Raw genomic sequence first — 27132 nt, 5'->3', positions numbered from 1 at the left:
TCGCTCCTGACACCACTTACAGGATGTGCGTCTCCGTTAACACGTGTGATGAGTCCCATCCTCCCACCTGCCCTCTGAGTCACGTTCCCTCGCCAACACCTGTCACTCGGCGCCGTCAGCTGCCACCTCGCCTCAAGCCAACGCGGCGGGCGCGGGCGGCGAAGAATATGGGAGCAAGTGAATGCAGCTTCCTCTCCCAACAGTAGACACACGACTGCCTTATTATGGTACGTAATGGACTTATGCTGTCTTTAAGTTGAAGTGGAGAGGTAATTATTAAGTTATTTGGTGGCATTCTAACATGATGCAGTAAGTTGAATGATGCAGACACGCTTGTTACTGGATACTTTCTAATATGGTTCTGTCTTAAAACGTAATATGCATCTATAATTATTCAACACTTATTCATTTTGACAAGTGTTTAAGGGCACATATTTACTTATGTCTAGCTCGTGTGCTATCGTGTGCTTAGCTGTTGTGTAGCTGCTACATTCTAGTAGCCTATGTGTATCTTTTGTAAATGACTTTAGTAAAACATATTGGGGGACATTTGAATGTTAACTTTTCAGCTTTGCTCAAGTCAACACGCTGCGGGACTGCTTGTATCGCACATAATATCACACACAAGTAAACACTCTGCAGGAGTGCTTGTATTGCACTTGATATTACACACAAATAAACACTCTGCAGGAGTGCCGCTATTGCACATGATATCGCACACAAGTGAACATGCTGCAGGACTGCTTGTATCACACATCGTATCACACACACAAGTAAACATACTGCAGGACTACTTGTATCACACATGATATCGCACACAAGTAAACATGTTGCAGGACTACTTGTATCACACATGATATCACACACAAGTAAACACTCTGCAGGACTGCTTGTATCGCACATGATATCACACACAATGAAACACTCTGCAGGACTGCTTGTATCGCACATAATATCGCACATGATTTTGCACACAATTAAACACGCTGCAGGACTGCCTGTGTCGCACATGATATCACACACAAGTAAACACGCTGCAGGACTGCCTGTATCGCACATGACATCACAAGTAAACACGCCACAGAACTGCTTCTATTGCACATGATATCACAAAAATGTAACACGCTGCTGTACTGCTTGTATCGCACATGATATCACACACATGTAAACACGCCCCTGGATTGGTTGTATCGCACGCATGTAAACACGCTGCTGGACTGCTAGTAACGCACATGATATCACAAACATGTAAACACGCCCCTAGATGGCTTGTATCGCACAAGATATCACACACACACACATGTAATCACGCCCCTGGATTGCTAGTATCGCACATTGTATCGCACACATGTAAACACGCTGCTGGACTGCTTGTAACACACATGATATAACACACATGTAAACGAGCCCCTGGATTGCTTGTATCGCACAAGATATCACACACACACTCTGCAGGACTGCTTGTATCGCACATGATATCACACACATGTAAACGCGCCCCTGGATTGCTTGTATCGCACAAGTAAACACTCTGCAGGAGTGCTTGTATTGCACTTGATATTATACACAGATAAACACTCTGCAAGACTGCTGTTATTGCACATGATATCGCATACAAGTAAACATGCTGCAGGACTGCTCGTATCACACATCGTATCACACACACACAAGTAAACATACTGCAGGACTACTTGTATCACACATGATATGACAAACAAGTAAACACTTTACATGACTGCTTGTATCGCACATGATATCACACACATGTTTTAAAAAAATAAAAAATAATGCACTTTGTGAAAGTCAAAGTATAGTACTTCCCATAGTTATAGTGGGTATCAGGATTATCTCAGGGAGAGCATGTCCAAAATTCCAAGCTGCTGTTTTGAGGCATGTTAAAAAAAATAATGCACTTTGTGACTTCAATATTAAATATGGCAGTGCCATGTTGGCACTTTTTTTCCATAACTGGAGTTGAAGTTGTTCTCTTATTTTGGAAAAGTAGATTGCACAGTACAGTACATATTCCGTACAATTGACCACTAAATGGTAACACCCGAATACGTTTTTCAACTTGTTTAAGTCGGGGTCCACGTTAATCAATTCATGGTAAAGGTACATTGTTTAATGCATCCAGCGGGGCATCACAACAAAATTAGGCATAATCCATCCATCCATCCAATTTCTACCGCTTGTCCCTTTTGGGGTCGTGGCGGGTGCTGGAGCCTATCTCAGCTGCATTCGGGCGGAAGACTGGATACACCCTGGACAAGTCGCCACCTCATCGCATAATAATGTGTTAATTCCACGACTGTATACATCAGTATTGGTTGATATCAAAATCGGTAATTAAGAGTTGGACAATATCGGAATATCGGTAAAAAAGCCATTATCGGTCATCTTTAGTCCTGAGGTCAAAAAGGTTAAGAACCACTGCAATATTCAATGACCCTGCAGCTGGAAATTAGCCTTTGGCTACAATCTGGCACATTAACATTTTATATGTCCATTAACTTCCTATCAGGAGTTGTAATATACAAACCCCGTTTCCATATGAGTTGGGAAATTGTGCTAGATGTAAATATAAACGGAATACAAAGATTTGCAAATCCTTTTCAACCCATATTCAGTTGAATATGCTACAAAGACAACCTATTTGATGTTCAAACTGATTAACTTTTTTTTTTTGCTAATAATCATTAACTTTAGAATTTGATGCCAGCAACACGTGACAAAGAAGTTGGGAAAGGTGGCAATAAATACTGATAAAGTTGAGGAATGCTCATCAAACACTTATTTGGAACATCCCACAGGTGAACAGGCAAATTGGGAACAGGTGGGTGCCATGATTGGGTATAAAAGTAGATTCCATGAAATGCTCAGTCATTCACAAACAAGGATGGGGCGAGGGTCACCACTTTGTCAACAAATGCGTGAGCAAATTGTTGAACAGTTTAAGAAAAACCTTTCTCAACCAGCTATTGCAAGGAATTTAGGGATTTCACCATCTACGGTCCGTAATATCATCAAAAGGTTCAGAGAATCTGGAGAAATCACTGCACGTAAGCAGCTAAGCCCGTGACTTTCGATCCCTCAGGCTGTACTGCATCAACAAGCGACATCAGTGTGTAAAGGATATCACCACATGGGCTCAGGAACACTTCAGAAACCCACTGTCAGTAACTACAGTTGGTCACTACATCTGTAAGTGCAAGTTAAAACTCTCCTATGTAAGGTGAAAACCGTTTATCAACAACACCCAGAAACGCAGTCGGCTTCGCTGGGCTTGAGCTCATCTAAGATGGACTGATACAAAGTGGAAAAGTGTTCTGTGGTCTGACGAGTCCACATTTCAAATTGTTTTTGGAAACTGTGGACGTCGTGTCCGCCGGACCAAAGAGGAAAAGAACCATCCGGACTGTTATAGGCGCAAAGTTGAAAAGCCAGCATCTGTGATGGTATGGGGCTGCATTAGTGCCTAAGACATGGGTAACTTACACCAGTGTTTTTCAACCTTTTTTGAGCCAAGGCACATTTTTTGCGTTGAAAAAATCCGGCGGCACACCACCAGCAGAAATCATTAAAAAACGAAACTCAGTTGACAGTAAAAAGTTGTCGTCGCAATTGTTGGATTTTTTTTTTTTTTTTTTTTTTTTTTGTCATAAAAAAATACAATCATGTGTGCTTACGGACTGTATCCTTGCAGACTGTATTGATCTGTATCGATATATAATGTAGTAACCAGAAATATTAATAACAGAAAGAAACAACCCTTTTGTGCGAATGAGTGTGAATGAGTGTAAATGGGGGAGGGAGGTTTTTTGGGTTGGTGCACTAATTGTAAGTGCGTCTTGTGTTTTTTATGTTGATTTAATTAAAAAAAATATTTTTTTTTATTTATTTTTTTATTTTTTATTTCTTGTGCGGCCCGGTACCAATCGATCCACGGACCGATACCGGGCCGCGGCCCGGTGGTTGGTGACCACTGCTCTAGACAACACCGACACTCAATAACAAGACATCATTTGCAGACTACAATTACTGGTTTGCAAAAAATATTTTTAACCCAAATAGGTGAAATTAGACAATCTCCCACGGCACCCAGACTGTATCTCACGACACACTAGTGTGCCGCGGCACAGTGGTTGAAAAACACTGACTTACACATCTGGGAAGGCACCATTAATGCTGCCAAGCCACGTGTTACGTCAACGTGGCGTCATAGTAAAAGAGTGCGGGTACTAGACTGGCCTGCCTGTAGTCCAGACTTGTCTCCCATTGAAAATGTGTGGCGCATTATGAAGCCTAATATACCACAACGGAGACCCCCGGACTGTTGAACAACTTAAGCTGTACATCAAGCAAGAATGGGAAAGAATTCCACCTGAGAAGCTTAAAAAATGTGTCTCCTCAGTTCCCAAACGTTTACTGAGTGTTGTTAAAAGGAAAGGCCATGTAACACAGTGGTGAACATGCCCTTTCCCAACTACTTTGGCACGTGTTGCAGCCATGAAATTCTAAGTTAATTATTATTTGCAAAAAAAAAAAAAAGTTTATGAGTTCGAACATCAAATATCTTGTCTTTGTAGTGCATTCAACTGAATATGGGTTGAAAAAGATTTGCAAATCATTGTATTCCGTTTATATTTACATCTAACACAATTTCCCAACTCATATGGAAACAGGGTTTGTAAATTAATTAATATTTCTGTGCGGTAACAAATGCGTCATAGACCGGTACCGGTCTACGGACCGGTGGTTGGGGACCACAGCTTTAGACAAGGCATGAAAAGGTGTGTTGTGGTGTGTTCCAGGCGACAGACGGCGGAAGAGCGGGAGGCGGAGAGGCAGCAGGCCAACCGGCTGATGCTGCAGCTCCAGCAGGAAGCCTTCCAGAAGACCCTCAGTCAGCCCCTCCAGCCGGACCCTCTGTGCCTGCACAACTCCTCGCTCTACGCCCTGCAGAACCTGCAGCCCTGGGCCGATGACAATAAGGTGACCTCCGTCACCTCTCTGGCAACTGTGGTGTGAATGTGAGCGCGATTGTGGCTTATCCAATCTTCCAGATAAAAGGGGAATGGACACTTTTTTTTTTCCCGCCAAGGAGCTGTGAGTGTAAATATGTGCTGAGTCCATTTCCTGCCTGACACCACGTTTTCCGCTTTCCCTTCAGCTGACAGTCTAAAGAAGGGAGGATTATCTAACGGACACACGTGTACATGCCCACCTGTCAAGACTCGCCCCCCCTTCCCTTTTTACGTCTGGAACCTTCGAGAGGACGCAGAGACTTTCTGCACAAAAACCGGTTCCCCTTTTGACTTTGTACAAGGTATAACTGCATGAAGTGCCACGTGGAACATGACGTCATCGCCCGCGCCCCACGACGGTCCACTTAAAGGCTCTTTTATATTAAATCATATTGTGACTTTTTCAAAGGCCTCTTTGTGTCTTTCACGCTTCTTGCACACATCGATCCCGGGATCGGTCCTCACAATAACAACATGGCGTCTGCTTCTTTGAATATCGTTTCATATTCAGCGATAGAAATTGAAAAAAAACAAAAAACTGTTTTTTTTTTATTTTAAATATAAAAAATGAAAACTGGGAAAACTAAGTGGTCTACTTTTTGGTGTCAGAAAGCAAAAACTTCATCTGTTTGATTTTCAGTTTATATCGAACTCAACAAATATACATTTTATTTTCATGAATGGCATTTGAAAAACAAAAAATTGTTGTTTTTTTACTTTTTAGATATAAATAATTTTTTTCCCTTTTTAATTATAAAAAAGAAAATTGCATTTTTGTGTTTTTTTACTTTTTAAATACAAAAAAAAAAAGAACATTGGAAAAACTAACAAATGTCAACAAATATGAATTTTATTTTTAATGAATGGCATTTGAAAAAAAAATAACGTTTTTTTTTTTACTTTTTAAATATCCATCCATTTTCTTGTCCCTTTTGGGGTCGCGGGGGGTGCTGGAGCCTATCTCAGCTGCATTCAGGCTTTTTAAATATATATATATATATATATATATATATATATATATATATATATATATATATATATATATATATATATATATATATTTTTATTTTTATTTTTTTTTTAAATACAAAAAATAACATTTCATTTTTTTTACTTCTTAACTTCTTAACTACAAAAAAGAAAATAGGAAAAATTAAGTGGTCTACTTTTTGGTGTCAGAAAGCAAAAACTTCATCTGTTTGATTTTCAGTTTGTATTGAACTCAACAAATATTAATTGTATTTTCATTTGAAAAATATATGTATATATATTTTTTTACTTTTTAATATATACATAAAAGAAAATACCTTTTTCCCCTTTTTAAATATAAAAAAGAAAACTGCGGTTTGCTTGTTTTTTTACTTTTTAAATACAAAAACAAAGAAAATTGGAAAAACTAACAAATATCAAATAATATGAATTTTAACAGTTTTGTTTTTTTACTTTTTAAAAATGTTAAAAAATAGTTTTTTCCATTTTTAAATATAAAAAATACAATTTCTTTTTTTTTTCCTTTTTAATTACAAAAAAGAAAATAGGAAAAACTAAGTGGTCTACTTTTTGGTTTCAGAGAGCAAAAACTTCATCTGTTTGATTTTTAGTTTATATCGAACTCAACAAATATGAATTTTATTTTCATGAATGGAATTTTAAAATAAATATATAAAGAAAATACTTTTTTCCCGTTTTTAGATATACAAAAAGAAAATACCTTTTTTTCCCTTTTTAAATGTAAAAAAGGACAATTCAATTTTTTTTTACTTTTTAAATACAAAAAAGAAAATTGGAAAATCTAACAAATATTAAAAAATATGAATTTTATTTTCATGAATGGCACTTGTAAAACAAAAAAAATTGTTTTTTTTTAACATTTTAAATATATAAAAGAAAATACTTTTTTTCCATTTTTAAATATAAAAAAGAAAATTGCATTTTTTTTTTGTTTTTGTTTTTTAAATATTAAAAAGAAAATTGGAAAAACAAAGTGTTCTACTTTTTAATTTCAAAGAGCAAAAACGTCATCTGAAAAACAGTTTGGTTTTCAATTTATATCTAACTCAATAAATATTTATTTTAGTTATTTCCATTAATGGCATTAGAAAAAAAAAAAAGGAAAAAAAAGGTTTTGTTTTTTTTTCCTTTTTAAACATAAATTTTTTTTAAATCGGAAAAACAAAGTGTTATAATTTTTTGGTGTCAAAGACCAAAAACTTAATTTAAAAACGTTTTGATATTCAATGTACTTAACAAATATTACTTTTGTTTTATTTTAATTAATGGAATTTGAATTTAATTTAAAAATAAAACAAAAAACAAAGTGTTCTTTTTTTGTGTCAAAGAGCCAATATCGACATCTGACGTTTTGATTTTCAATAGATATTTATTTAAATAAATAAATCAAATGTTCTTTTAATGAATGGAAATTCATTACTTTTTAAATACAGAAAAGGAAATTGGAAAAACAAAGTGTTACTTTTTTGGTTTTAAAGAGCAAAAACTTAATCTAAAATTGTTTGATTTTCAATTTGTATTTAACTCAACAAATATCAATTTTGTTTTATTTTTAGGAATGGCATTTGAAAAACAAAAAAAAACAAAAATAGTTATTTCTTTTACATTTTAAAAAATGGAAAAACAAAGTGTTACACTTTTTTGGTGTCAGAGAGCAAAAACTTTATCTAATAACGTTTTGATATTCAATTTATATTTAACTTAACAAATGTTACTTTTTTTTATTTTCATGGATGGAATTTTAATTTAATGTTAAAATACAAAAAAAAGAAAATTGAAAAACAAAGTGTTCTTTTTTGGTGTCGAAGAGCAATACATCTGAAGTTTTGATTTTAAATGTATAATTTAATTTTTTTTAAATAACTACATTAAAAACAAAAAAAAAACATTTATTTTTTTTACTTTTTAAATATAAAAAAAATTTGGATAAACAAAGTGTTTTACTTTTTTGGTGTCAAAGAGCAAAAACTTCATCTAAAAAAATAGTTAGATTTTAAATTATTGTCTAACTCAACAAATATTAATTTTGTTTTATTTTCATGAATGACATTCGAAAAACCAAAAAAAACATTTTTTTTACTTTTTATATATAAAAAAGACAATTGGGAAAACAAAGCGTTACACTACAGATTTTTTTTTAACTTTTTAAATACGAAAAAGAAAACTATTCTACCTTTTTGGTAACCTGACTCTCGCCAGATCTTTGTAGTTCGCTGAGCTCCACATTCAAGTCGCTTTCTGACAGTCGCTTCAGGATGCACCGTTTTGTGGGCGGTCTTATTTACGTGGCTCACCTTCGGCAGCGTCTTCTCCCCGTCATCTTTGTTGTAGCGGTGTAGCGTGCAAGGACGGGAGTGGAAGAAGTGTCAAAAGATGGCGCTAACTGTTTTAATGACATTCAGACTTTACTTCAATCAATAACGGAGCAGCATCTCCTCATCCGGAAACAACAACAAGGCCGGAAATGTGTCCCGTGAAAAACCGTCCGACCGGAACTCTCTAATAACTAAAGTTCCTTGGGTGAATAATGTAAACTCACTACACCGGTATGTTTTAGCGCTTTAATGGCGAGTTTACTGACAAATATAAGTAAGAACTTTACACTACTTTATATTAGAAATGGCAACAGCGGAGGATGAATGACTCATAACAGATTCCGATACAACAAAGGTCTTAACTCATTCTCTTTCTATGCCACATCAATATGGAATGCACTCCCAACAGGCGTAAAAGAAAGAGCATCTCTATCCTCCTACAAAACCGCACTAAAAGAACACCTCCAGGCAAATTCAACTCTAAACTAACACCCTCCCTTCCACATCATACCTCTTCGGATTGTAAATAATCAAATGTAAATAACCAAATATAGACACTTTTTCTTATACTTTCTGATCTCTCTCTCTGTGTCCACTACTTGCTGTACATATCCTACCAAGTCAGTCCTACACTGTTCCAATGTCCATTTCTCTGATGATGCAATTGTTTATGACTGAAGTGTTGATACCAACCAAACCTACACCCCCCCACCCCCCCCCCCCCCTCCATATCCCACACCCCGGATTGTAAATAATGTAAATAATTCAATATACTGTATATACTCTGTTGATTATCTTGTGTGATGACTGTATTATGAAAATAGTATATATCTGTATCATGAATCAATTTAAGTGGACCCTGACTTAAACAAGTTGAAAAACTTATTGGGGTGTTACCATTTAGTGGTCAATTGTACGGAATATGTACTTCACTGTGCAATCTACTAATAAAAGTTTCAATCAATCAATCACAACAAGAAGATAGAGAAAAAGAAGAAGCTTATCTACTACGGTGTTGACACGGACTACAAAGGCGGACGCGCGCAATTTTTCAGGACATATGCAGATCCCAAATACAGATCAGCGGGTACCAGAAGGTAAGAAAAGTTGCTTTTGCATAATATTGCGAAACAAAACGCCAGATAATATGTCTTACCTTATAAACACACTATAATAATACTCCTATGTTGAAGCACAGTACAATCCATTAAGCGGTGCGGCTTCATAGCTTACCAAAGTCGTACTAAAACATTTTTGATAGATTTTTGAGCGCCGTGTGTAATGTTCTATATTTTCAATGGAACATATAAAATGTTGGTGTTGTTTACTGGAGTCATATTGCCATCATGGGTTATACATGTATAGCGCTTTCACCTTTTTAAGGAACTCAAAGCGCTTTGACACTATTTCCACATTCACCCATTCACACACACATTCACACACTGATGGCGGGAGCTGCCATGCAAGGCGCTAACCAGGACCCATCAGGAGCAAGGGTGAAATGTCTTGCTCAAGGACACAACGGACGTGACATCCCCCAATCATATTGCAGTCTACACGTATCTCTTATGTTTGACTGCCATCTACTGGTCACACTTATCATTACACTATGTACCAAATAAAATAAAGTATCAATGATTGTCACACACACACTAGGTGTGGCGGAATTATTCTCTGCATTTGACCCATCACCCTTGATCACCCACTGGGAGGTGAGGGGAGCAGTGGGCAGCAGCGGTGGCCACGCCCGGGAATCATTTTGGTGATTTAACCCCCAATTCCAACCCTAAATGCTAAGTGCCAAGCAGGGAGGTAACGGGTCCCATTTTTATAGTCTTTGGTATGACTCGGCCGGGGTTTGAACTCAAAACCTACCCATCTCAGGGTGTACACTCTAACCACTAGGCCACCGAGTGTTTAATAGTTTCGAGGCTGGTAAGCAAAACCAGAATTATTCCGTACATTAGACATACAGGCTTAAAAGACGCACTGTCAAGTTTTGAGAAAAATGTATAATTTTAAGTGCGCCTTGTAGTCCAGAAAATACGGTAAATGAACAAGTAGATTAATAATCCATCATAATAGGTAAATAAATGACACAATATGTTACTGCATATGTCAGCACACTAATTAGGAGCCTTTGTTTGTTTACTTACTAATAAAAGACAAGTTGTCTTGTATGTTCACTATTTTATTTAAGAACACAATTATTATTTGGTTGCAATAAGAAACATATGTTTAATGCATCATAACATTTTATGTTAAAATAAAGCCAATAATGACATTTTTTTGTGCTTCCCTTTATTTTGAAAAGTATCAAAATTAGGGGTGTAACGGTACACAAAAATGTCGGTCCGGTACGTACCTCGGTTTAGAGGTCACGGTTCGGTTCATTTTCGGTACAGTAAGAAAACAACAAAATATACATTTTTTGGTTATTTATTTACCAAATTTGCAAAATCTTCCACCAAAAATATTTTTCTTAGTGGAATATTTGATGTGACGTAATCGGAACCTTGGATAGGTCAATAATTCATAATAACATTGATTTTGATTCAATATTATTGTCATGTCTTTTGATCATGTTTTTGTTTGGCCATGTGCTGTTTGGTTTTTGGACACTTAGTTCCTGCTTTTTCACTCCCTTGTTTTGTTTCCATGGTTAACCATTAGTTTCACCTGTTGCTCATTCGGACACACGCACCTGTGTTAATCATGTCACTGTTATTTAAGCCTGTCTTTTTCTGTTGGTCGGCCTGGCGACATTACCCCTGTTTATCTGATGATACCCATGCTACACATGTTACCTGATATCATAGTTCATGCCGTTCTTTCTGGTCACAGTAAGTGTTTATTTGTTTCATTTCCATAGTTTTGCCATTGTGTTAGTTATTTTGTTTTCATAGACAAGTTTGTTCTCCATTTTGTGCGCACCTTTTGTTTGTACCCTTTTTGTAGTTTATAGTAATAATTAAACATGTATTTACCTTCACGCCATGTCCGGTCCAGTTCGTTTGCATCTTGGGAAAGCAATCCACGCAGTAAACTGCGGCAAAGTCCATGTCTTTACAATTATGTTTTGAGCAACGACAGTTTGAAAGAAAAAAAAAAATTTAACCTTTAAGCAATTTTATTTCACTTTTGTTATGTTTTTGTTTATTTTAATAGTATTTTTAGAATGTGCCGTGGGCCTTTAAAACATTAGCTGTGGGCCGCACATGGCCTCCGGGGCACACTTTTGACACCCCTGCTATAGATAATAAAAAATAAAATGTGATTAATCTATGGATAAAAAGCAGAGCCTGGCGACGCATACACGTTTATCATAACTCTCTCGCTCTCTCTGTCTCTGCCCCTCCCTCAAGAATGCTGCTGTGTGCACAATTTGTTTTGTTTTTAACCCCTTCTTAACCCTGAACGTACATTGAAAATACACGCAACCCTAACTCAAAATGCCGGACATTTGAGGCTTTTAAGAAACTACGCCCTGACAGCTCCGCAAAAGAGGACATGTCAGTCTATTGTAGCCTGTTAGCTGCTAGCATGCCGTGTGTTGTGCCTCGGTGTGCATTGTTTACACAACGTGCGTTACGCTACTTAATATGTCGGTGTGGAAACTCGTTCGGTACACCTCCGAACCGAACCGGAACCCCCGTACCGAAACGGTTCAATACAAATACACGTACCGTTACACCCCTAATCAAAATACATGTTGGTACCGGCACCAAAATATGGTATCGGGACAACCCTACTAGTAACGAGCGACTTGAAGTAACGTACTGGATGAACATCTTTTTTATAGAAATCTGTTAAATGTAGGGATGTCCGATGATGGCTTTTTGCCGATATCCGATATTCCGATATAGACCAAACCCTTAATTACCGATACCGATATCAACCGATACTGATATACACAGTCGTGGAATTAACACATTATTATGCCTAATTTGGACAACCAGGTATGATGAAGATAAGGTCCTTTAAAAAAAAAAAAAAAAAAAAAAAGATAAATAAATTAAAAACATTTTCTTGAATAAAAAAGAAAGTAAAACAATATAAAAACAGTTACATAGAAACTCGTAATTAATGAAAATGAGTAAAATTAACTGTTAAAGGTTAGTACTATTAGGGGACCAGCAGCACGCACAGTCATGTGTGCTTACGGACTGTATCCCTTACAGACTGTATTGATATATATTGATATATAATGTAGGAACCAGAATATTAATAACAGAAAGAAACAACCCTTTTGTGTGAATGAGTGTGAATGAGTGTAAATGGGGGAGGGAGGGTTTTTGGGTTGGTGTACTAATTGTAAGTGTATCTTGTGTTTTTTATGTTGATTTAATAAAAAAATAAAAAACATTTAATTAATTAATTAATTAAAAAAATTAAAAATTAAAAAAAACATACCTATAATAAAGAAACCGATACCGATAATTTCCGATATTAAATTTTAAAGCATTTATCGGCCGATAGTATCGGACATCTCTAGTTAAATGTTTTTATTTTTGCGTAAATCTTGTTAGCAGGAGATTTAGCAGCAAGCTGATGTAACGTTTTCATTGCTGACTTTTTGTCTTTACATTTTGTTACGAAGCGCTGGGAACATTTCCAACAAAATTCTGACATCTGCAGGAAGCGTCGCCACAATTCCAAGCGGCAAAGAAGCATGGTAATCTTCCCCGTGCCAGAGTTGCTGAGGTTAATTAGTTCCTGAGGGTGTTTTTTTTTCTCTTGCCGGGATGAAGTCTTCCTCATTTATCTCACTGAACTCCAGCGCGATCATAATTGCTTTACTCCGTGTTCCCTGTTTTCGTCTCCATTTCCTGCGTTTCCACTTCCTGGTGCCCTCGCTTCACCTCGACGTGACACAGGGATCGTTTTACGGCGTGTTGACGCGCGGCTGGAAGCCTCCAGACAGTCCTCCGCGGCCGGCGAAGGGTTTGCGGCGGGGTTGTTCACTGCTGTTGCCATGGCGACCGACAATGAGAAACATCTTTGGCGGCCCGAGCTGAGAACATATTCTCTGGGCGGACTGTAAACTACCGCGGTGTTTGTCATAATTAGCGCCCCGGCATCGTTGTCAAGGTGACGACGACAAAAACAAGACATCGGGCAGCCGTAAACACCCGTTATCTGTTGGAGATGTTTTCCCAGCCAAGTCATAACAAAGATTAGAGATCTAGAAGGTGCAGTAAACACCTCATTCAGCTTCTTTGCTCGTAAATGAGCCTTCCTCGCTGTAGCCACCCCCCCTCCACATCACAACTACATCACCACGGGCGCTCATTTGTAGCAGTCTTGTGCTTGTTTTACACAGCTGTGGTAAAGATCGGCGGATCTTCAGCCGATCACAAATTAGTAGGGACGGCAATCGAAAACCGGTTCCGGGTTGGTAAATTCCTTGGAATCGCGTGTCATTTTTTTCCAAACGATTCCCTTAACGCAGGGGTCGGCAACCAAAAGAGCCATATTGGACCAAAAATACATAATAACAATCTGTCTGGAGCCGCAAAAAATGAAAATCTTATATAAGTGTTATAATGAAGACAACCAGAGATGTCAGATAATGGTAGATGTGTAAAGGTACGTGTATTTGTATTGAACCGTTTCGGTACGGGGGTTTCGTTTCGGTTCGGAGGTGTACTGAACGAGTACACATGCTAGCCGCGACCGGGCTACGACAACATGTAAAAGCCAGAGCTGGAAGACTCTCCTGCCTCGTTAAGATCTCCCGTTTGGGAACACTTTGGCTGCGCGATACAACAATGGAGGACGGGGATTTGCCGACATTGTTCAGCAGCTGCTTCTGATAACACGTCAAACATGTGTTGCACCTTTCCTGCTTCCGGCTCCCAGACCGTAGTCGAGGAGCGCAGGGGAGACACTCCTCCAGGGCCGATGTATTCTCAGGGGCAACACCCTTCACTCTACCCGGCAGTGGGTCTCCACAGCTCCGGACTCCAGGGTAAATGACGAGTCCGGCGATTAGTTGCAAATCATGGCTTTATTGAGGTCTTGCACACAGCCAATCCAACAAAACACTAGCCACTCCCCGCTCCCTCACCTTGCTTGCCAACCCACTCACCTCACATGCTGTCACATATTAAAGGGCCACACACACACATACACTACTCTCATAACACATGCTAACCCATTTGAAGCGTCACCACCGCATTCAAGCAGCCTCTCCTCGGCAAGTCAGGTAGGGCTAAAGCAATAACGAATGTTTTTATAGCAGCAGATTTAAGTCCATATTGCATTAAAAACTAGACTTTGACCCACTTCTATGGTGGAAGAACAATGAGCCCATGTATCCTCTTACTGCCAAGTTAGCCAGGCTGGGGGGTGAAAAGAAAAGTTAATCTGAGGCTGAGTTGACTTGTAACTGTTTAATGTTGCACTTTTTATATGTAGAAGAAAAGTTTTGTCATTTTATTTAATCTGAGCAACAACTTGAGGCATTTTAATGTTGATTAACGTGGACCCCGACTTAAACAAATTGAAAAACTTATTGGGGTGTTACCATTTAGTGGTCAATTGTACGGAATATGTACTGTACTGTGCAATCTACTAATAAAAGTTTCAATCAATCAATCAAAAAAAGCACTTTATATGTAGAAAGGTTTTGTTAAGAAACCATTCTGAGCCTTATCTTATTTAGTTTTTATTTTGTATATGTTGACCACATTAACCCTGGCAATGGACCCTGTGTGTATATGTATGTTATGCCATTGTTTACAAATTTGGTAAATAAATAACCCAAAGAATTATATTTTGTTGTTTTCTTACTGTACCGAAAATGAACCGAACCGTGACTTCTAAACCGAGGTACGTATCGAACCCAAATTTTTGTGTACCATTACACCCCTAGATAATGGCTTTTTTGCCGGTATCCGATATTCCGATATTGTCCAACTCCTAATTACGATTCCGATATCAACCGATACCGATATATACAGTCGTGGAATTAACACATTATTATGCCTAATTTTGTTGTGATGCCCCGCTGGATGCATTAAACAATGTAACAAGGTTTTCCAAAATAAATCAACTCAAGTTATGGAAAAAAAAGTGCCAACATGGCACGGCCATATTTATTATTGAAGTCACAAAGTGCATTATTTTTTTTAACATGCCTCAAAACAGCAGCTTGGAATTTGGGTCATGCTCTCCCTGAGGTAATTCTGATACCCACTACAACTATGGGAAGTACTATACTTTGACTTTCACAAAATGCATTTTTTTTTTTTTTTTTTTTTTTTTACATGCCTCAAAACAACAGCTACAAAAACAATGAAGGCACACAGCTTCAGTCCAGAGTATACTAGAGTAATGAAGTACACAATAACATAGTCCTCCTTTAGTGCAAGACTGCCTGGTATACTGTATAACAGGGAATTATAAACTGGGCTCAATCTGAACAGCCGATATGGGCATCGACATCAACTATATGATTTGCCTGAGAAGCTGGACAGGACAAAAAAATAAAAATAAAAATAAAAACATTACTTTTTGAAACCGATACCGATAACTTTAAAGCATTTATCGGCCGATAATATCGGCAGTCCGATATAATCGGACATCTCTAAAGACAACACATGATGTAAGTGTCTATATTAGCTATATTATGGACACTGGCTATCTGCACCCACAAACAGATGTGTGTGTCCAAGTTAAAGTAATCGGCAGGCTGTCTTCTTTTAATAGATTTATTACAATCTTTGGCAAGCAAAGTAATGTTTGCTGTGGTCTGGAACAACATGGCACACAAACAACTATCTGAAATGCAGCCTGTATTAAATGCAGATAATGTGTCATGAGACATGCAAAACTAAATTATATACAAAGAGGATAAAAGTACAGATGTCCGATAATATCGTACTGCCAATATTATCGGCCGATAAAGGCTTTAAAATGTAATATCGGAAATTATCGGTATCGGTTTCAAAATTATCGGTATCGGTTTCAAAAAGTAAAATGTATGACTTTTTAAAACGCCACTGTGTACACGTACGTAGGGAGAAGTACAGAGCGCCAATAAACCTTAAAGGCACTGCCTTTACGTGCCGGCCCAATCACACAATATCTACAGCTTTTCACACACACAAGTGAATGCAATGCATACTTGGTCAACAGCCATACAGGTCACGCTGAGGGTGGCCGTATAAACAACTTTAACACTGTTACAAATATGCGCCACACTGTGAACCCACACCAAAGAACGACAAACGCATTTCGGGAGAACATCCGCACTGTAACACAACATAAACACAACAGAACAAATACCCAGAACCCCTTGCAGCACTAACTCTTCCAGGACGCTACAATATACACCCACCGCTACCCCCTAACATCCCCCCCCACCTCAACCCCGCCCACCTCAACCTCCTCATGCTCTCTCAGCGAGAGCATGTCCCAAATTCCAAGCTGCTGTTTTGAGGCATGTTAAACAAAATAATGCACTTTGTGATTTCAATAATAAATATGGCAGTGCCATGTTGGCATTTTTTTCCATAACTTGAGTTGATTTATTTTGAAAAACCTTGTTACATTGTTTAATGCATCCAGCGGGGCATCACAACAAAATTAGGCATATTAATGTGTTAATTCCACGACTGTTTATATCGGTATCGGTTGATATCGGTATCGGTAATTAAGAGTTGGACAATATCGGAATATAAAATATCGGCAAAAAAGCCATTATCTGACTTTTATCTCTAGATAAAGGTAAAGGAAATTAAATTAGCTCAAATATACCTACAAATGAGGCATAATGATGCAATATGTACATACAACTAGCCTAAACAGCATGTTAGCATTGATTACCTTGCAGTCATGCACTGAGCAAATATGCCTGATTAGCACTCCAACAAGTCAGTAACATCAACAAAGTGCACCTTTGTGCATTCATGCACAGCATAAAACGTTTGGTGGACAAAATGAGACAAAGAAGGAGTGGAAGATTTCACATGTAAACAAACTGTTGCGTCACAGTCCACACTACGGTGAGTTCAAGAACCGCCGAAATTAGTAGGACAAAACAATGTTACTGTCATCAGTGAAGCATACACACAAACATATTAAACAGTGGGCTTTCTAACAATTGGGAAGGTTTGTGTCATGTTTGTCCCCTAACAAAAAACATACTAAAAAAAAATATATATATATATATTGCCCCATCTTTTTCCATTTTCAATCCTTTTTTAAAAATGCTCCAGGAAGCCACTAAGGCAGCACAAAAGAGCCGCGAGTTGCTGACCACCGCATGCTTAACGGTTCTCCCGGGTGAGGATGACGTCATTACACATTGCGCGTAGTGACAAGAAAAGATTGCAAGAGCGCTACTTTTGATAATTCCAAGGTCGCTACTTCATCAAGAGGACATGCGAGCAATATTCTGAAACATTTGAACACGCAAAATGCAATAACTATAAATGAATGTCGCGTTTTTGATCCCAGACGTAAATACAAAAGGTACTAACACTGCCTGTAACAGAACTGGGCGAATATTTTGACTCGGGGGCCACATTGAGAGAGAAAAAGTGGCTGTTACTAGATGGCAGAAATGCTCATTAAAAAAGGCAATTTTACAGACAGAAAGTTACAGGAATGTACACTTTATCCCATGTTTACATCTCATTGTGCAAAATGTGAATGTTTTAAGGGGGAATTAAATGTGATCTCTGAAAGGGGCACATATTATTTCCGAAGTAGGACCCCCACTCAGACATACTAGTACATAAATCATGATAAACAAGATTTGTTTGTTATTTTCATTGTAAGTGGGCACTTAAATTAGAAAATAATCTAAAGGAAATGTCTGCTGCCATTTGATCGTTATGATACGAGATTTAAATTGTTATGATTTGGGACAGGTGTGATTAGGGGTGTAACGGTACGTGTATTTGTATTGAACCGTTTCGGTACGGGGGTTTCAGTTCGGTTCGGAGTTGTACCGAACGAGTTTCCACACGGACATATTAAGTAGCGTACCGCATGTTGTGTAAACAATGCACACCGAGGCACAACACATGGCATGATAGCAACGACCGGGCTACGACAACATGTAAAAGCCAGAGCTGGGAGACCCTCCTGCCTCGTTAAGATATTCCGTTTGGGAACACTTTGGCTGCCCGATACAACAATGGAGGACGGAGGTTTGCAGACATTGTTCAGCAGCTGCTTCTGACAACACGTCAAACATGCTAACCCATTTGAAGCGTCACCACTGCATTCAAGCAGCCTCTCCTCGGCGAGTCAGGCAGGGCTGAAGCAATAACAAATGTTTTTATAGCAGCAGACTTAAGACCATATTGCATTAGAAACTAGATTTTGACCCACTTCTATGGTGGAAGAACAATGAGCCCATGTATCCTCTTACTGCCAAGTTAGCCAGGCTGGGGAGGGGAAAGAAAAGTTAATCTGAGGCTGAGTTGACTTGAAACTGTTTAATGTTGCACTTTTTATACAGGTAAAAGCCAGTAAATTAGAATATTTTGAAAAACTTGATTTATTTCAGTAATTGCATTCAAAAGGTGTAACTTGTACATTATATTTATTCATTGCACACAGACTGATGTATTCAAATGTTTATTTCATTTAATTTTGATGATTTGAAGTGGCAACAAATGAAAATCCAAAATTCCGTGTGTCACAAAATTTGAATATTACTTAAGGCTAATACAAAAAAGGGATTTTTAGAAATGTTGGCCAACTGAAAAGTATGAAAATGAAAAATATGAGCATGTACAATACTCAATACTTGGTTGGAGCTCCTTTTGCCTCAATTACTGCGTTAATGCGGCGTGGCATGGAGTCGATGAGTTTCTGGCACTGCTCAGGTGTTATGAGAGCCCAGGTTGCTCTGATAGTGGCCTTCAACTCTTCTGCGTTTTGGGGTCTGGCATTCTGCATCTTCCTTTTCACAATACCCCACAGATTTTCTATGGGGCTAAGGTCAGGGGAGTTGGCGGGCCAATTTAGAACAGAAATACCATGGTCCGTAAACCAGGCACGGGTAGATTTTGCGCTGTGTGCAGGCGCCAAGTCCTGTTGGAACTTGAAATCTCCATCTCCATAGAGCAGGTCAGCAGCAGGAAGCATGAAGTGCTCTAAAACTTGCTGGTAGACGGCTGCGTTGACCCTGGATCTCAGGAAACAGAGTGGACCGACACCAGCAGATGACATGGCACCCCAAACCATCACCCAACCATGCAAATTTTGCATTTCCTTTGGAAATCGAGGTCCCAGAGTCTGGAGGAAGACAGGAGAGGCACAGGATCCACGTTGCCTGAAGTCTAGTGTAAAGTTTCCACCATCAGTGATGGTTTGGGGTGCCATGTCATCTGCTGGTGTCGGTCCACTCTGTTTCCTGAGATCCAGGGTCAACGCAGCCGTCTACCAGCAAGTTTTAGAGCACTTCATGCTTCTTGCTGCTGACCTGCTCTATGGAGATGGAGATTTCAAGTTCCAACAGGACTTGGCGCCTGCACACAGCGCAAAATCTACCCGTGCCTGGTTTACGGACCATGGTATTTCTGTTCTAAATTGGCCCGCCAACTCCCCTGACCTTAGCCCCATAGAAAATCTGTGGGGTATTGTGAAAAGGAAGATGCAGAATGCCAGACCCCAAAACGCAGAAGAGTTGAAGGCCACTATCAGAGCAACCTGGGCTCTCATAACACCTGAGCAGTGCCAGAAACTCATCGACTCCATGCCACGCCGCATTAACGCAGTAATTGAGGCAAAAGGAGCTCCAACCAAGTATTGAGTATTGTACATGCTCATATTTTTCATTTTCATACTTTTCAGTTGGCCAACATTTCTAAAAATCCCTTTTTTGTATTAGCCTTAAGTAATATTCAAATTTTGTGACACACGGAATTTTGGATTTTCATTTGTTGCCACTTCAAATCATCAAAATTAAATGAAATAAACATTTGAATGCATCAGTCTGTGTGCAATGAATAAATATAATGTACAAGTTACACCTTTTGAATGCAATTACTGAAATAAATCAAGTTTTTCAAAATATTCTAATTTACTGGCTTTTACCTGTATGTAGAAGAAAAGGTTTGTCATTTTATTTAATCTGAGCAACAACTTGAGGCAGTTTAATGTTGATTAACGTGGACCCCGACTTAAATAAGTTGAAAAACTTATTCGGGTTTTACCATTTAGTGGTCAATTGTACGGAATATGTACTGTACTGTGCAATCTACTAATAAAAGTCTCAATCAATCAATCAAAAAAAGCACTTTATATGTAGAAAGGTTTTGTTAAGAAATCATTCTGAGCCTTATCTTATTTAGTTTTTATATTATATATGTTGACCACATTAACCCTGGCAATAGACCCTGTGTGTATATGTATGTTATGCCATTGTTTACAACTTTGGTAAATAAATAACCAAAAAAATTATATTTTGTTGTTTTCTTACTGTACCGAAAATGAACCGAACTATGACCTCTAAACCGAGGTACGTACCGAACCGAAATTTTTGTGTACTGTTACACCCCTAGTTATTGGGGATTGGACAGGTCCAAATAAACGCCATGAACTGTAGAGACATCAAGAGCATCTGTCAGCTCACGTCTCGCAGCTGTCCACAACACGCATTCACCCCCAACAACTGTTCCCGTCGTTATTTCGGGGCGTCACGCTCGGCCGGGATCCTGTCAATGGCGGCCGTCTCTCCAGGTGACGGCACCTCCTCCTCCTCCTCAGCCCCCCTGTTTTCCCCCCCGCTCGCCGCTGCTTTCATCTCCCTGTCTCGCGGGGCCTTGAAGACGTGACTTGGCTCATTTTGGAAAAATTCCTGCCTCGGCTGTTTTCACAAGCGCGCTTTGTGTTTTACTGCAGGTGCTTAGAGGTGGTTTTATGCCTCTCCCTGCTCGCGGCGCTCCGCTCATCTGCTACACACAGACCTGGTATCGCACTTCCTATCAGACGCTTTGCAGGGGAAACTATTCGCCACACTGTGTGTGCGTGTGCGTGCGTTTGCTCGCCGTCACGCTTAGTCTGCGCCCGTCACTTGTCTCCATTCTTTGGAGACGTTTAACTCACAATCAGGCGGCCATTGAAGCGTCCACGGTTCACTTAGCTCAGCACAGAGAGAGGCTGCAGACATCCCGACTATAAACACTGATTCTTGTCCTGAATAAATACAGTAGGCATAAATATCATCTATTACACACGTCTCAGTCCTTTAGCCATCTCATCCACTTTGGAATCTTTGACTAAACCATTTTATTTGAGGCGTGCAGCATCATGTTCTCTGACTTATGAGCCGCTTCCTGCTCCGGCACTGATAAGGCAATAATGGCAAATGTCCCATGAATTTGTCAACGTCTCCCATGGCAAAAGCACCGTTTACCAGGCCAAGGAACCCATACACCGGGGGTCAGCGAGCCGCATGTGGCTCTTTAGCGCCACCCTAGTGGCTCCCTGGACCTCTTTCAGAGATGTGTGAAAATGGAAAAACACAACACAAACCTCCCTAATTGTTAGAGATCCCACTGTTTATTTTATACATGCTTCACTGATAAGAGTATTTGGCAAGCACCGTTTTGTCCTACTAATTTCAGCAATCCTTGAACTCGTCGTGCAAACCCCGTTTCCATATGAGATGGGAAATTGTGTTAGATGTAAATATAAACGGAATACAATGATTTGCAAATCCTTTTCAACCCAAATTTAATTGAATGCACTACAAAGACAAGATATTTGATGTTCAAACTCATAAACTTTATTTTTTTTTTGCAAATAATAATTAACTTAGAATTTCATGGCTGCAACACGTGCCAAAGTAGTTGGGAAAGGGCATGTTTACCACTGTGTTACATGGCCTTTTCTTTTAACAACACTCAATAAACGATTGGGAACTGAGGAAACTATTTGTTGAAGCTTTGAAAGTGATTCTTTCCCATTCTTGTTTTATGTAGAGCTTCGGTCGTTCAACAGTCCGGGGTCTCCGCTGTCGTATTTTACGCTTCATAATGCGCCACACATTTTCCATGGGAGACAGGTCTGGACTGCAGGCGGGCCAGGAAAGTACCCGCACTCTTTTTTTACGAAGCCACGCTGTTGTAACACGTGCTGAATGTGGCTTGGCATTGTCTTGCTGAAATAAGCAGGGGCGTCCATGAAAAAGACGGCGCTTAGATGGCAGCATATGGTGTTCCAAAACCTGTATGTACCTTTCAGCATTAATGGCGCCTTCACAGATGTGTAAGTTACCCATGCCTTGGGCACTAATACACCCCCATACCATCACAGATGCTGGCTTTTCAACTTTGCGTCGATAACAGTCCGGATGACACGATGTCGAATATTTCCAAAAACAATTTGAAATGTGGACTCGTCAGACCACAGAACACTTTTCCACTTTGCATCAGTCCATCTTAGATGAGGTCGGTCCCAGAGAAGCCGGCGGCGTTTCTGGATGTTGTTGATAAATGGCTTTCGCTTTGCATAGTAGAGCTTTAACTTGCACTTACAGATGTAGCGACCAACTGTAGTTACTGACAGTGGGTTTCTGAAGTGTTCCTGAGCCCATGTGGTGATATCCTTTAGAGATTGATGTCGGTTTTCGATACAGTGCCGTCTGAGGGATCGAAGGTCACTGTCATTCAATGTTGGTTTCCGGCCATGCCGCTTACGTGGAGTGATTTCTCCAGATTCTCTGAACCTTTTGATGATATTATGGACCGTAGATGTTGAAATCCCTAAATTTCTTGCAATTGCACTTTGAGAAACGTTGTTCTTAAACTGTTTGACTATTTGCTCACGCAGTTGTGGACAAAGGGGTGTACCTCGCCCCATCCTTTCTTGTGAAAGACTGAGCATTTTTTGGGAAGCTGTTTTTATACCCAATCATGGCACCCACCTGTTCCCAATTAGCCTGCACACCTGTGGGATGTTCTAAATAAGTGTTTGATGAGCATTCCTCAACTTTATCAGTATTTATTGCCACCTTTCCCAACTTCTTTGTCACGTGTTGCTGGCATCAAATTCTAAAGTTAATGATTATTTGCACACAAAAAAAATGTTTATCAGTTTGAACATCAAATATGTTGTCTTTGTAGCATATTCAACTGAATATGGGTTGAAAATTATTTGCAAATCATTGAATTCCGTTTATATTTACATCTAACACAATTTGCCAACTCATATGGAAACAGGGTTTGTAGTTTGTTTACATGTACAACTTTCTCCGACGCTGCCACAGAAAGACGTGCTTTATGCCACTCCTTCTTTGTCTCATTTTGTCCACCAAACGTTTTATACTGTGTGTGAATGCACAAAGGTGAGCTTTGTTGATATTATTGACTTGTTGGAGTGTTAATCAGGCAAATTTGGTCCGTGCATGACAGCAAGCTAATCGATGCTAACATGCTAAATAGGCTAGCTGTATGTACATATTGCATCATTATGCCTTGTTTGTAGGTATATTTTTAATTTCCTTTACTCATGTCGTCTGTGTATTTAATTTATATTTGCGTGTCTCATGACACATTATCTGTATGTAATGTAACCCTAACCCTGGGCATGACGTTCAAGTGCATCCGGCAGTGGAGGCTCCTCTATGGGGTCTTGGGGCACTAGGAGGTTAACCCCTTTACTACTGTTACCCCAGGTGGCCCTTGCCAAAGGCCTAGTACCTGACTGCCCCCTAGCCAGGGATACGGTGAAGACCTCAACGGCGGAGCAGGCGGAAGACGGTAGATGTAAAAACTACCACAACGGCCGCGATGGCGGAAAAAGGCTGCAGCAGAAAAGGGTCCCCAGTCGTCTTGGACTCCATGCCACTGGACCCTGACCCGATTCTGTCAAGGATCATGTGGTGACTGTCTGTGCACCAGTCTCCCCACCTAAAACAAAGTCACGCACAGGCATCCTCCATAAAGGGATACACCCCTACCAGGAGGATCGTCATACTCGTTCGAGTGACCGCCGATGATGATGATGTAATGTTGGCTGCATTTCTGATAGTTGTTTGTGTGCCATGATGTTCCAGACCACAGCAAACGTTACCGAGCTTACAAAGATTGTAATAAATCCATTAGAAGAAGACAGCCTGCCGTTTCCTTAAACTTGGACACACACATCTATACCTTTGGCCATTCTGAGCCAGTCATCCTGTGAGAAGACTTCATTTTACTAATAAATTCCATTTCCATTTTGCAAAAATGTGTAGAATAAAAATTAAAATACAACATTTCTGTCAACCAAGATTTGCGTCGGCCTTTGATAGTAGGCTAATATAGACACTTATATCATGTGTTGTCTTCATTATAACACTTATATAATACTTAAGTAATTTTGATAGTAGGCTAAAATAACTAATGTAGACACTTACATCATCATGTGTTGCCTTCATTATAACACTTATATAAGACTTTTAAAGTCATTTTGATAGTAGGCTATTATAACTAATACAGACACTTACATCATGTGTTTACTTCCCCTGGGCTCAATCCTAAGAAAGCATGATATTTCTTTTCATTGTTATGCCGATGACACACAAATATATTTTCCGTTAAAGAGAAATCATGCCTCTTCAATACAGCCATTACTTGCCTGTCTTGATGATATCAAGGCCTGGCTGGCCCTAAACTTCTTAAATCTCAATGAAAAGAAGACAGAAGTAATAGTGTTTGGACCTAGTGGTACCTGTGAGCGCCCCCCTGTTGACTTTGGCCCTTTGGCTTTGCACGTTAAGCCCATGGTCACCAACCTGGGCTTTCGTATTGACTGTGATTTTAAATTGGACCGTCAGATTGGCACAGTGGTGAAAGCCAGCTTTTTTTATTTACGTCAGCTGGCCAAGGTTAAAAACCTTCTTTCTAGGCAACAGTTAGAGACAGTAATCCATGCCTTTATCACATCTCGGCTGGATTACTGTAACTCTTTGTATTTTGGAATTAGTCAATCCTCCCTCTCACATCTGCAGCTGGTCCAAAATGCAGCTGCCCGACTTTTAACTAACACGAGTAAAAGAGAGCACATTACTCCTGTTTTAGCCTCCCTCCACTGGCTGCCTGTGTCTTTTAGAGTCCATTTTAAAATGATCTTACTCGTTTTTAAATCCTTACGTTGTCTTGCCCCACCGTACCTCTCTGAGCTGCTCCATCTCTATGCCCCCACCCGGTCGCTCAGGTCAGCTGATCAGCTGATCCTGGAGGTACCCAAAACAAAGCGCAAGCTCAGAGGGGACAGAGCCTTCTCTGTTGCGGGTCCCAAACTCTGGAACGATCTCCCTCTCCATGTGAGACAGGCCCCTTCTTTGGCTATTTTTAAGACCCTTCTTAAAACCCATTTTTATTCACTGGCTTTTAACCTAGCATGAGACTTTAAACTGTTTTTAGCTTTTAACATTTTGAACTGTTTTTAACTTTTAAACTGTTTTTAACTTTTAAACTGTTCTTAGGGTAATTTATACTTGCTTTTTAAATGTGTATTTTTATTTCTGTTTTAAATGTTATTTTTTAGTCTGTCCTTTGCCTCTATTTCTTTGTGGTGTACAGCCCTTTGTTTTTCAACTGTGCTTGTCTTTAAAGGGCTTTATAAATAAAGTTGGTATGGTATGGTATGTGTTGCCTTCATTATAACACTTATATAATACTTTTAAAGTCATTTTGATAGTAGGCTAATATAGCCAATATAGACACTTACATCATGTGTAGCCTTCATTATAACACTTATATAAGACTTTTAATTTTTTGCCACTCCAGACAGATTTTTTTTTGTATTTTTGGTCCATTATGGCTATTTCTACATTTTGGGTTGCCGACCCCTGGGGTAAACTGACGGAGAGACGGAGTGGGGACCCCCTACTTATATATCCTGTATAAAATGTTTTTTTTTAAACTAAAATGGTCCGAAAAGTACGTTTAGGGATGGGTACTGTTTACATTTAAACGATACAGTACCAATTTACTTAACGGTGCCAATTTATGTACTTTTGATAAATATTGTTTTTCATCATTTCTTTTGCAACATTTTAAAATGACCCGATTATGATAAGTGCAGTCCAGTTGTTATATCTTGTTTCATTATACATTTCTGAACGTCAGCTACAGTTGTAAGTCCAAGACGTTAGATTGGCAGTGGTGTGAAGGCAGTGTTTATTCTTTTGTTGCGCCCTAAAAGGTGTTACTACTGTAAGTATTGTACTTATACACACCAGTGCATCTTAGTTGTTTTGATTCACAAATTTGGAGGTGTTCAAATCGCCATGTAAAATCGCGAATGTTAATCAGTAGCATGTCAATAGCAAAGCCAATGTATGCTAGCGCATTTTTGGAAAAGTGGAGCCTTACTTAACTTATGTTAGTGCATTTGTTAAAGTCAATTTGTTCGTTGGCATTGAAGATTGTCACATTACCTCGGGTTAGTTTGGCTGAGTCCGCTCTCAGTGCTGCTGGAGTGATCGCAAAGTGCTGAAGTGGCTGAGTCGGCAATCAGAGATCGGTAGGACTGGCGGGATTTGATACCCATTCCTTCCCACCAATAATAAGATAGCCAAATACTATAGTAAAGCGTGGCAAATAGCGAGCTGGCAACTACCGTGCTAATCGCTAATTGCTGTGGATTAGTTGGTAGAGGGTTCCAGGTTCGATTCCCGCTTTTACCATCCTACAGTAGTCACTGCTGTTGTGTCCTGCTCCCGGTGCCGCCCAAATGTAGCTCAAAGATGTAGATCCTAGGTTCTAATCGCCAGCTGGAAACCAGCACGCTAATCACGAGCTGGCCACAAGGTTGCTAATCGA

General features: G+C 39.3%; 1 protein-coding gene and 1 long non-coding RNA gene across 4 annotated transcripts in view; one reads left to right on the top strand and one right to left on the bottom strand.

Moving 5' to 3' along the window:
• tlx2 (T cell leukemia homeobox 2) overlaps positions 1-5598 on the top strand; it is a 46022-nt gene extending 40424 nt beyond the window's left edge. For 2 of the 3 annotated variants that reach the window (XM_061977343.2, XM_061977341.2), the window contains one exon: positions 4815-5598. In XM_061977343.2, the coding sequence (XP_061833327.2) occupies positions 4815-5031 (217 nt within the window). In that variant the 3' untranslated portion in view covers positions 5032-5598. The remainder of the gene's footprint in view (positions 1-4814) is intronic. The other variant, XM_061977342.2, reaches the window with a different exon arrangement.
• The window catches only part of LOC133617403 (uncharacterized), an 88973-nt gene that overhangs the window by 46967 nt on the left and 14874 nt on the right, over positions 1-27132 (bottom strand). The window lies entirely within an intron of this gene.

Source organism: Nerophis lumbriciformis, linkage group LG16 (genome assembly GCF_033978685.3).
Source record: "Nerophis lumbriciformis linkage group LG16, RoL_Nlum_v2.1, whole genome shotgun sequence".
NCBI lineage: Eukaryota > Metazoa > Chordata > Actinopteri > Syngnathiformes > Syngnathidae > Nerophis > Nerophis lumbriciformis.
The sequence above is the reverse complement of the archived record's forward strand: the minus strand, read 5'-3'. Positions and strand labels throughout refer to the sequence as shown.